The sequence below is a fragment of the Phoxinus phoxinus genome, assembly GCF_949152265.1.
Source record: "Phoxinus phoxinus genome assembly, chromosome: 18".
NCBI lineage: Eukaryota > Metazoa > Chordata > Actinopteri > Cypriniformes > Leuciscidae > Phoxinus > Phoxinus phoxinus.
Window position 1 is genome coordinate 12,104,769 of NC_136893.1, and position 13,206 is coordinate 12,117,974.

Here is a 13,206-nt window from a genome sequence, read left to right on the forward strand (position 1 = left end):
ACGGAAACATCATCTCAGTTTTATTTATCCATAGTTAACCTACTTACAAGTTACAATAGCTAAACCACCAGCCATTATCTATTAAGACTATTTTACATTCATTATATTAGCTGCAAAAGCAAAAATGTACACTTGATTGTTTTTTTTAGCATTTGCTGTATGGTACTAAGATAAAAAAAAAATATATATATATATATATATATATATATATATATATATATATATATATATATATATATATATATCCGTGAAGCCATATTTTTGTTTTCTGAATCGAAAATTGAATAATGAGAAAAGAGCTCACGGTGAAGTTCCTTACTTCAGCAAGCAATGTTTGTGTTTTCCATAATGCTTTATTTAAACTCCTGTCCAAGCACAGGATGTCCTCTTTATGAGAATGCAAATCAGTCAGGAAGGAAACTACAGTAGGACTGAATAAACTAAACTTCCTGTCCTTTCAAAGCAGTCACCTTCAGTTTATATCACAGTTTTCATCTTCATCATTGCCTTACATACTTAATCAATAGCAGAGGATTGAATCAACTTGTGAAAAGAGACACGTCCAGAGATGGGAACCACATTTTGTTGTCAACATTGTCATAGTTTGTGACATAATCTTAGGGTATGAATTATAAAATCAAATAAAAATTGCTTCCTACATTGCCATTAAGAATTGGAATGCAGAATCACTGTTATAAGAACAAAGTTATGTTAATGTTATAATCATTTTTTATATATTTTATTGAGATTATTTATTTAAACTTTTTATTAAAAGTTTTTATCAACAGAAGCTTGGAAAAAATAGGTTCGAGTTATAGATATAATGTGATATATATTTTTGTTTAATATATTGAGAATATTAAATATTAATATTAAACTGGTCAGTTTGGTACCTTACAAAGAAATCTTGCAAATTAAATTGCATATTAAATTTCTCCCAAGAAATACAGATGGCAACAATACATTCTGGACATTTATTTTTTGTTATTTACAAGTTAAAATAATCTATTTTAGAGTAAGAACATCAACATTCATATTAACAAGTTCTTGCCACAAATCTTTAACATTATTACAGTCAGAGTATATATGAGCTATAATTCTTTCTTCGTTATGTATCTGTATCATCATACAGAAAGTAAAATCATCAAGAATGTCAACATATGGAATTGGGAATTACCAACGAATGAGTTGACAGGATCGTAAACACCCCAGGTGAGGGACGCCACAGACACGCTGTGTGACGCCAAAATCTCGCGATACTTCACGGGGAGGGGCGTGTCAGATTCCAAGAGAGGAGAGAGAGAGAAAGAGAGAGAGTGGGATAGAGGGGCGCTGTGGTAAGTTTGTAAACATTCTTATTCTGTCAAAAATGTGAAATCGATGATTGTGCGGAGTTGAAACAGTGTCCAATGGCTATTTATATTCGTCAAAAAGGTTTGCCTGTGACCGAGAGTAACTTTAATGAGGCGGCTGTGAGGCTGTCAGATTGGCAGTGGTCTTCCACCGAGGTCTGCGCGTACACTGCAGCTCGTTCAGGGCTCTTGACAAGCGAGGGCAGAAATGTTAGGAATAAGAAAAGTGTCAAGCCGTCATTTATTACTACTATATAGTATGGAGTTGTTGTTTTTTATTTTATTTGTGTCAATATATACTTTTACTTATATATTTGGCTAAATAGATACCACAGTTACTTCATTGCTTTAAAGTACTCTGCATACTTTTTTGGGGGGGTTTGAGGGGATATGAGCTTGTACGCTGTAAGTCCGTGAATTCCATTTTTGAGTGGAATTTCCGTCCGCCAATGAGACGCAACTAATAATCTTGATTGACGTTTATTGTAGCCAAACACCAATTACATATTTTTGATTGACGTGCGCGTGACCAATCAGAACAACAGTAGGGCGGGCACATGCGGGAAAAGGCTGGCTTTAAAGTTGGCATGTCCGCAAGACATCAAGTTAGCATGGGTTTGCTAAATAGTTAGCGACGTTTATTTTCGGCGAGGGCACTAGAAACGAACGTTATTTTATAGTGTAATGCAGCAATCCAACATGAAAGGTAGAAATTGCACATTAAAGTGTCTGAAAATTATATTTAAACAAAACCCGACAACCGTTCCTTTTGTTTTTAGTTGCCATAACTGTACATTTGCCTTAAAAAGTTTATATTTTTGTTACCCTACATATAGAAACATACAATCATAAGTTAAAGTAGGATACATTCCTATGTATGAGGTTTGAGTAGTGCTGCTTTTCATATTTTCAACTAAACTTTTTTTACTAAAGGTTTAAGTAAATGCTAAAATTACTATTTGATTAGGTTAGATTTTTTTTTGTCATGAATAAATAAAAGAGTTCAACCCCACACAAATGTCAGCATTCTAAATCACAATATTTGCTTGCCAATTAAACAAACAAAACTTGATTATGGCTTGTTTGTATGATATATAAATGCTATACAAAACAAGCACCTGCTGTTGATCAGTTGGTTATCCCAAGTGTTGTGTGTATTTGGCCAATATCATTCAAATAAAACAAAGATAATGTGAGCATCATTTCACATCTTTGTACATAATACATGTAGTGTGAAGTGACGCCCCCCAAAGCCGCTGATAACAATCAACTTTATTTCTTCTGAGCATGTGAATGTCCCATCTTAGAGTGCCTGTAAACACCATCTGCACATCTGAGGACCTGTAATTGTATATATAGGTCATCTTCGCATGGCGCTTGTTGAATTCCAATAATGTTACTCTTTGGAATGACTGTACGTCCCCATATAATACATCATCCTCAGTAGACATATTTGCTTGTGCACTAGTGAACATTTTTGCAGCTGTTACAATAATTGCTTCACAGCGACGTGATTAATGAGAGCTCGGAGCCTTGCTTGTTGCTTTCACCTCTGCTATTAGGCATCTGCTCTAGCTCACGGTGAAGATGCAATGTTAAGACGTTTTACAGGAAGGAACTTCATATGCCAGTTTCACATGATGAAATCGGCTGTTTCTGACTTGTTAAAACCATACTCTGTGATTAAACGTCAGTGAACTGTGAATGAAGGATTATGTTTTGATTATGTAAGTTGTCCTGGCAACAGTTTTATACAGGATAATGTAATTGACAGCACTGTTGTCCGGAGTCATCTATTGAGTAACAGAGCAGACCAAATAGCCTAATACTGTTTCAAATTTCCAGCAGACCAAATAACAGACTGTTCAAAAAAACAGACAATAAGGGTAAACTGCCAGCCGTACTTGAGTTGATTCTGGGCATCTGTGGTCTTCTAATGTTATGTAATATTTGGTCTGCTCTAAAAGGTGTGACTCATGAAGTACTGTGAGAGAGCTCTCAAAGATTGAGGGAGATACTCCATTTTAGAAAAAATTAATGGACAATATGGGTGGCTGGAAAATGTTTTCATCCGATTTTGGCTTACACGTCAGGCTTGATGGATTGCTGTGATTTCGGGATCGTTAAAATATGATATTTGCATGCCATCATGTTGCTGTAATGTTTAGAGAATAGGTAAAAAAAATATGCCAAAATTTAGTTGGTATGTAAATTATAATATAATTAGCAGCTCTTTCAGGACATTGCCATACTCGACAGCAATATATCTTGATATTTCTTTCCAGCCTTTTAATATATCTTGATGTGTATTTGCTGTTGTTGTTGTTGTTGTTGCAGTTATAGGATAGGATCAATCATCTTGACCACACACACACTGTAGTTTTAATGCAAGAAGCAAACTATGGTGAAAAGTTCTAAAAACAGTTTTGCAGTAAAGGAAAGGAACACAACATTTATTTTTTATTTACATACACTGTCATTCAAAAGATTGGGGTCAGTAAGATTTTTAAAATATATATATAAAAAAAAGCCTATGCCAAGGCGCCATTTATTTTAAAACTGTACAGTTTAAATACTTTAAATACAGTCAAAATACATTAAAGTTATATTGTGAAATATTATTACAGTATAAATAACTGTTTTCTATTTTAATATATTGTAAAATGTAATTTATTCCTGTGATGGCAAAGCTGAATTTTCAGCAGTCATTACTCCTGTCTTCAGTGTCAAAAATTGCTTATTATTAGCAATGTTGATGGTTATTAATGTTGTGCTGCTTAATATTTTTCTAGGAGCACCATTTTTTCAGGATTCTTTGATGAATAGAAAGTTCAGAAGAACAGCATTTATTTTGAACTAGATCTCTTTTGTAACATTATAAATGTCTTTACTGCCACTTTTGATCAATTTAATGCATCCTTGCTCAATAAAAATATGAATTTCTTAAATAAAATCGTACTGACCCCCAACTTATCAACATTTAAATTTTATCAACATTAAAAAAATAAAGTTTCATAATACTATATGCCAGCTAAATCATTGCAATATATTGTGGATATTTAATATATCTCTGCTAAATGTAGGAGTGAAGAAACACTTTTGGCTTTTGTTGACTTGTAGCATGACCAACAATGTTGTAGCAGATTTTTTTTTTTTACAGAGGGGGACTTTGGAGGGGGGTCCACATTGTTCCTAGCGAAGTACGGGCCCTGGGGATTGCATCGGGCTATATTGTGTATTTCCTCACCATGGATTTAGCACCGGGCACACTGCAGTCATGCAGACATGTATCTAAAGTTTCATTTGTTCCATTTTCCAAAGCTCAGGTTCACTAAGGTTACATAAATCCAAATCGGCCATAGAACGCACCCCTGATCCCCGAGACTATCCGCAGCACCTTTGGCCTTTACCTGCGAGTTACCGAACACCCTCAAAACCATTCGTTCCATTCTCTGCTCCCTGCCCCACTTTTCTGTCGCTCCCTTTTTGTGGGGTCTCCCTTACTCTCTGGCAGCTCACTCACCAGATTCCTCATTCTTGGCTCCAGCTGGAGCTATTAATACAGTTTGTTTTGTCAGTTTCCTAGCAGACAGCATCAAACAGTGCACGCCTGAGGCAGATTATAGCCGGACCTCGCTACACGTCCACCTGCTGAGTAGGAGAAATCCAAGTTAACAGCAAGATGCTGCTTGTCCTCATGTCGGACCCAATTGTAAGGAGCTTATAATATGACAAAATGATTTGAATTTGAATTATTGAAGTGTAATCTAACAAAATTGAATATTATGTGGAATTTTAAATAGTTTAGAATTTTCAAGATGAAGAAGAAATTTGGAACTTCAAATTTTTCTAAAATTCAATTTGCGGAAAATTCAGGTCACAGAAAGTAGGTCACAGGTCATCCTCAGGGAAGAGTAGAGGATCTCAGAAAAGTCGAACTGTGCATTTCGGCTGCACTGCACTAGTTTTCTGGTGCAAACGTGGTGGTGGTTCAAAGAATCCGTGTATCATTCGTTCAGATGTTTTTTGATTTAATATTAAGAGTAGAAAAATGAGAAGACATCTTGCAATGCTGCTGCAGTTGCATGGAGCTTACGAAACTTAACTCGTTTATTGCAACTAGTCTACAATTAATTTTCTCATCAATCAACTAGACTAAAAGGCTTTCTTCAGTGTAGACCAGCAGTTCTTAAGTGCCAGGGGGTCTGTGAAATAATTTGCTATAACCTAGCGTAGCCTATTTTTCCGGACTGTAAAGCCATGTTTTTTTATCATGAAACACGCTGTGATTTAACAAAACAACAAAGTGACTCAGGCATGTATAATGCATTTAACGTCAAATAATCAAAATAATCAAAAGTAGGCGCGCCAAGAAGGCTATTATTGGTTCATTTTTGGTGTGCACCAGAAAGAAGGAGACAGAGGGGCGCTTAAGCAGCGCATCATGTTTTTTAATTAATTTTTTTCAAAGGGATGACATTTTGTAGTCATTTTAAATGTACACAAATACAAATATCAAATGGAACGAATGGTTTGATATTTAGCTTATAAATTGTTCTTAATACATTCAGTCTCTATAAAATTATTGTAAAAAAACTCTATAAAGAATCTATTGAGTTATGGAAAAGTTATTGTTTAATGCTAGTTGTTCCTGTATGATCTGTTATTATAAGACTCATAATTTCTAAGTAATTTTGGATAAAAGCTTCCTCTTAATGATTCAATGCAAATATAAATGTAAATGCAAAAGTCATGGAAATCGATTGGTCGTAAGGTGTGGGGACCCTGAATGCATTGCATTTTTAAAAACTCAACCAAAGCAGTGCACTGCTATTACTGCCAGCTGTCTTCCTGTTTAAATGGTTGATGATAGACAAACCCTGCTGTTTGATTTTATCTTCAGTTGTACAATCAAAGATGGATGTTGTCAGAGCCGTGGCCTAGCAACTAGCCACTAGTGCAGGGACACATTGAGCTATGCTTCTCATGTAGGAAACTCTGGTTTGAGTCTGGTTGTATCAGTTCCTATTTCTCCTCATCATTTTCTGTCCTGTTTCTATAATCGCTATCAAAACAAAAGGTGTCAGAAAGGCCAAAACGTAGCATTTTCAGCAAATAATGTTTAGATAATAGGTAATTGAGCTTGGCATGGTGTTGTGTTCTCAATCTCAAGTGATAAATTAAACCAGTCATAGTAAAGTTCTTCTGCAACTTTATCAATATTTCAGCCAAGCAAATTATACAGCAGTGTTTCCCCTACAATGTATTCAGTATTCAAATTCATGTATTCAAAATCTTCACATGATCAGTAATATCACGACATTCACTTCATTCTACACACCTAAAAACACTGAGAATCCACTTGTTGACAAGAAAGGAGGAAAGAGCCACATATGGAAATATTTTTGATCAGGCTAATGTCACGTTGCCATAAGGGGCCGTGAACAATAGTGCATTTTTTGCGTGTGCAAATTCGTTATTTCAAATGTAGGCGCGCCTCTGTTCATGGTTGCATAGCAATGACAGACGCCACGGGAGAGCAAGCGCTTGTGGAAAGGAGAAAGCGGTACGAACTGCGCGGACGCATGGCCATGCACAGACCTTTTGAGGGGCATGTGTTGAAACTGAAAAAGGGCACCCCCTACCTTTTTATTTTTTTTATATATTAAGATTATTTAGTAAGCCTACATACATAAAAGCAAGAAAATAGTCACATCTTTATGACAAATTCAATAACACAATATAATAGTCTCTAAAACTTTAGATTTATTCACTATTAATAACAACCATAATAATAAAAATATAGATATACAGGGTTTCAGGGCTTCTTTAGCCCTAAAGCCCTAAAAAAAAACATGTTGAACTACATTTATACATGTGAAGATGAGCGGAGAGTAGCCTATAGAATAATAGGTCTACTATAGATGCAAAAATTAGCTAGATAGCAAAAACGTGCATTTTAACATCCTTGAATTAACCATAATGTAATATTATTACCATAACATGATTAAATGTTAATAAATTAAGTGTATCAGCAATCATAAATCAAAGAAGAAATTTCTTAGAAATGTGTTACCCAGATCACTCAGTCGCTTTGTGTAAGTTCCATTAACGAAATGTGCATTTTCTCCGTCATTAAAACGGCGCGGGTGGCATCACATTACATTTTCATCAACAGGTTACAAACTAGTATGTTGTTGGCGCTCAGTTTTTCCGAGTTGTAAAATACATTTGGCCAAAATCTAATTTTATAAAAGATGAAATGCTACTGTATGCACAGTTTAAGTGTAGGCTATGTATTGGCTATGACTAGATGGCAAATGACCTCTCTCTCAGGTCCCACATGTCTCAGTCATCAAATAAATAAAATACGAACCTTTATAGAATAAGTGTTTAGTTCTTTTTCAAACAACAAGATCTTTGTTTACCCTTGCACAACTTCGGTCAGCTGCTGTCTGCTGTGCGGGTTCGGAGCTTCAGTTCATTCAGTCACGATATAGGGGGCGGGGTTATTAGATAGATGGGGCGGAGTTATAAAAAAATTGTTTAAAAAAAATCTTACGGTGGTACATGTGAAGTGTGTCCAGTAAGTATCCACCCAGTTATTTTTTTAGTTTATCCACATTGTTCACGATAATATATAAATAAATGCTGAAAAAGCTCTATTTAAACGTCACCGTTTCAATCAATAGTTTCATCCAAAACCGACTTTTTTCCCCCCAGCCAAATATTTTTGTTTGCCAACGTTTTTTTTGTTTTGTCTTTTTAGGTGCAATTTTGTTAATGCAGACTCTTTGAAATGTTAAGAGAATTATGTCTGATTAATAAAGGGTTTTATTTAGAATTTGTTGGAAATAATTCAGTACAAATGTTCAAATGCTTCCCATGCTTTTATATTGCAAACAAGCCTTAATCATAACAGGAAGTAGTCTTAGATTACTCCAGAATGTCTTCGTTAATAATCTATCTTGGCTCTATTTTTGTTTTGGATGGTCCGTTGTATAGCACACATTAATGCAGGTGGGCAGATCTCTGTTTGTCTGATTTATTGTGATGGTAAACTTCAGAGAGCGCGCTCCCCTAGTTTGAGGCTTACTGAGATGTGGACACTTCACCAAGGGTATAACGAATGGGTGGTTCTCATTTGTATATAGTCACTCCATGCAGTTCTCTGACCAAACTGTCTGTGTGTATTGCAACCAGACCGAAAGCTCTGGCACCAAGCTGTTGGCTCACTTGTAGAGCGTGTGAGGTCTGCAAGGAATCAAGCTGCTTAGCTTGTACGCCACTTTGATCTCGGTCGTAATGGGAAGGGCCTTTCAGGGGCAAACAAGATGCAGTTACTTTCTTTATGGAAAACAGAGCAAGGGTCTTGGCAGTGGCTGCTAATTTCAGCTTGTAATAACTGCACGTCCCTCCACACGGGACACTTGAACACTAACACAATTGAAATAGTGATATATGGACATTGGTGTTTAGGTTTAGTTCTATTCTATTCCATCCATACATCCGCTTATCCTATGTAGGGTCACAGTGTTCTATTCTAATTAAAGTCTAGGCCTATATTTTATTTTATTTATTGAAAAAATATAATGTTTTTTATGTATACATTAAAATAATAATAATATATATATATATATATAAATAGCATATTAATAGGGCCTTATATAGCATATTGACAACTTGCGCGCTAAAAAAAACTTTGGACATTAGCGTTTTTTAGGGATATATCGGCCACCATATCGATATATGTTCGTAATTTTATTGTTATCAGCCCCATGAGAAAATGTGGCCGATATATATTAAAGCTGATAAATAATGGATTATTTCCTTCAGCTGAGACACTTCAGATGTTTGCTGTCTGTTTGCCATGATGGTTTTGAATAGCTTGAAATATGATTGGAAATCACTTCAAAAAAGGAAAAAACAGTTAGGCTAAGTCCAAACATTTGCAGCGCAAGTCTGTCATATAGGCTACATAAAATTATAATAAGAACATTATAATTGTGTGCTTGGGACATGACTTTTCATGATGAGACTTCAATCAGGCTCTCAAAAATTATATAAAAAATTGGATTTAGATTTATCGGCCAATTAATCGGTTATCGGCTTTCAAATGTAAAAAGTTATCGGTATTGGGCAAAATGTTCATATCAGTGCATCACTAGCGTTTAAATTTTTTGGTCTTTGGCTGTTGTGTCACATCTTGGAGTGTTTTTCGAGCGTCCTCCCACAAGTGTTGTGTTTTAAGACGATGTGAAGTTAAAAATAGTCCTTTAACCTTAAAAAATCTTTCTTGAGGCCACAGCATTGTTTAATTATTTTGTGCTCAGTCTATCTGTTTTTTTGTACACAAAGGCTACATTTATCTAATGAAGTAATGTTTTGTAAACGCCTCCTAAACCGCATTTGCATACGAGTAATAATTGTTTCTTAAAATATGTATATTTTTTGTACATTCCTATTCCATTGGCACCTTGAGAGCAGTTGTTTTTGTTTGCTGTAAACTTTACAGGCCAGTGTTACATAAATTGGCAGCGACTCGGGCTGCAGACCTGCCATTTTAAATGGCTTTTTAAATTTTCACAGATGACAGCGCAAGCTTTACCCATTTAAATCCCTGCTGTTAAAGTCAAGGAAGATGTTTGGTTCATTCTTCACCTTTTGTTTGCGCTGGTGATTGTGTAACACACCAGACGTCATTCCGAGCTGGTGGGGCATGTTGAAAGTTTAATGAAACTTCCCTCCATTTAAATTTAATGAACGTGTTACTTTTTCCAAAATTCCCAGCCTCTCCACACGTGGACCGTTGGGTTTAAATGAGTGAGAGTGTAGATTGCTGTAAAGACAGATTCAAACATCCCAGTCAAGAGGGCTAAAGGCCACAACTACTAAATATAAGACGCATGTATAAGGATACTAAACATATGTGTCATACATAAATAGATTGAGAACAAAAGCTGGGTAATGTATTGAATATTTACTGTATGTTTGTGATGATGTCAGTATAAAAGGAAGCAACATTGTGAAGATTATAATGATGCTCTTTATTTGGCCGATAGGTTTACTAAGGACCTTGACATGGTTTTATTATTTTTCCTAATGGCTGGAATATAGACAACTTTCCCACCGATTTCCAGTCTGAAAGAGTCGCCGCTGGTTGCCAAAATTCTTAGCCAGTCTTCACATTTTGGGCAGTCAGAGTTGACAGATTTGACATAAAATTGCGTAGTGCATAAGGGGCTGATTTTTTTGTTGTTGTTTCAGATTCAGAATATGATTTCATCCAGTTGGAGGATAAAATGTTAAAATTCACATGAATCAGTTCAAACTGTCTGTTACAGTGAATTTATTCAAAACTCAGATTCAGCGATTCATTTGCTTCATTTAAAGGGATAGTTCACCCAAAAATGAAAATTGTAATTTTCTCACCCTCATGTTGTTCCAAACTTGTGTGAATTTCTTTCTTCTGATGAACACAGAAGAAGATATTTTGAAGGCCCCATTGACTTCCATAGTATGCAGAAAAAGAAAAAATACTATGAAAGTCAATGGGGCCCATCAACTGTTTGGTTACAGACATTCTTCAAAATATCTTCTTTTGTGTTCACCAGAGGAAAGAAATTCATACAGGGTTGCAACAACTTGAGGGTGAGTAAATGATGACATAATTTTAATTTTTTGGGTGAAATAACCCTTTAAAAATGGTTTGAGGTCTCCATGTTGGATTTTTTGTAGAGCTATATGTTTGTAAATTTTGCTGTCTACTACTATATATTGTTGTATTATTTAGTGTATATAAATGAAAATGATTAAATATAGCCTATATTTTTGTGTTAATTAAGTGAAAAGCAAAACACTTTGTTTAAAGCCATTTCTGAGCAAGTATTGGAATTCACATTTTGAATGTTGTCACAAGATTGAAATATTTTAAGATGCACAGAATCTCCATGGCCATGGAAAACATGGAAGTTTTTACATTTTAAAATTGTGATTTCCAGGCCTGGAAATGTCATTGAAATTGAATTTAAAAAAGACATGGACATTTTTGTAATCACTACTAAATGAATAATTAATCAAACTAACACAATAACTAATTAATAAAAAAATTGGCTAAAAATTTCTTTTTGTGAGAATAACCTGCAATCAAATGTCATTAAAAAACCCCTGGATAGCCAGTGCTATTCTGAACATAGACCCTATCATGGATCCAGGGAAGCCTTGGTTTGGTTTGATTGCAGAGTAATGTCAAACATGCGTGTGTTTGTGTGGAAGGTGCTGGCAGTTTGTCTGGAATAACTGCAGTGGTTCAGCTAATAGGAAAAGAGGGAGTGTGTACGACGAGCCAATACACACGCATGCCATTCCCCTGGATCAGAGCGGCTCATTCCAGACATGTCTCTCCAGAATTACCATTAGTGCACTGCCCTTCCTTCATGTACTACACTTACACTCATTACACTCTTGAATTAGATGAAAAAGCAATCAATTGATCTTATCTCCATGGTAAATCAGTTCCCGGCGTCTGGCAAAACGGTACCAGCACAACCTCTCGATGTCAATGTAGATGTCTTGAGTTCCTGTGAAAAGTGATGAGCGTCTGGGAGTGTGGGTTGCTGATATTTGATCCTGAGAAACGGGTGGAGGAGTTCAGAGAATGACTGCGGACAAAGGTGTAGAGTGGCACTAGAGTCGTCGTCGCCGCAGACGAGCTTTGTGGAGATGGTGTCAGGAAGACTACAATGAAAAGTAGAGGAGGGGCTAAAAAGACTTTGAGCAAATCCCAAACACCGCGTGTCATTGGTCTGCCAGATGCCCCCAGTGTGAAGAAAGTATCACCGGGGAAACTTGTAGTTGCCGCATTAACATGCATGTGCTCGTTTCTTCTCATTGTTTTTAAACACCCATCGTTTCCTGAGCTGAGCGAGGATCCAGGCAGAAGCATCCCTGGAAACGACTGTAGAACTTTTCCTGGCTTAAACCTCTAGGAAAACCCTTCAGTAATGTTCTCGCCTTCTCTTCCACAGTTACATTGCAAAGCCTTTGCAAAGATGGGGGATGACAAGCCTTTTGTGTGCAGCGCTCCTGGCTGTGGGCAGGTAAGTTCACTTTCACTTTGTCTTGGGTTTCAGGTGTGGGTGTTCTTTGCTGGTTCATTCACCTCTGGTTATTGAAGAGTGTCTCACAGCTGTACGGTAGCAGCACGTCTGCCCGGCGTGTGTGTGGAGGGAGGTGTGCCTGCTGTACTGCTCTGTAAACATGTTGTTTTTGTCACAGGGCCACACTGATGGAGCTGATAGCGTACTTGTGAAACTGCGTTAACGTCTCTTCCACTGTCTGACTCACTCTCAAACTTAGCCAATGACTAATCGCAGCTCAGTTATCGTCTACACTTGTCTGGTTTGAGTCAAAGTCCATGCAGACGCTATGATGAGATTGACTAATACGTAATACTAATAAGTGTGCCTATGCTGGTGAAGTCGGTCAAGGGGTTTCTGTATTTTTTATTTTATTTTTCAGTAAAAATATCTAATCATCCTTTTAAAAAAATACCGAAAAGCAAAAAATGAAATAAGGAATTGTTAGAAAGTAAGGAAATGTTTTCAGAGAATGTGTGTGTGTGTACCGTATATATATAAAGAAATATTCTCTGAAAATAAGTTATAATGTCTTAAGCAATTTTGCTTCTCAAGTAGTTATATTTTCCCGTTTAAGAAGTGAAAAACAATGTGGCCTTTGGAGGCTTGTGCTGCTTTGAGGGCATTGAAAACCGAAAGAGGAAGTGATCGAGACCCATCCTACTCAGTGAGACAGTGATGTTCATTTTGTGGTTTTGATCTGAATGTTCTCCTCC

General features: G+C 36.3%; 1 protein-coding gene across 4 annotated transcripts in view; it reads left to right on the forward strand.

Moving 5' to 3' along the window:
* The first annotated feature begins 1,175 nt into the window (after positions 1–1,175).
* The window catches only part of atf7a (activating transcription factor 7a), a 35,008-nt gene continuing 22,977 nt past the window's right edge, over positions 1,176–13,206 (forward strand). For 2 of the 4 annotated variants that reach the window (XM_079587350.1, XM_079587351.1), the window contains exon 1: positions 12,360–12,451. In XM_079587350.1, the coding sequence (XP_079443476.1) occupies positions 12,404–12,451 (48 nt within the window). In that variant the 5' untranslated portion in view covers positions 12,360–12,403. Of the gene's footprint in view, positions 1,338–12,359; positions 12,452–13,206 lie in introns of those variants that run through there. The other 2 variants (XM_079587348.1, XM_079587349.1) reach the window with 2 other exon arrangements.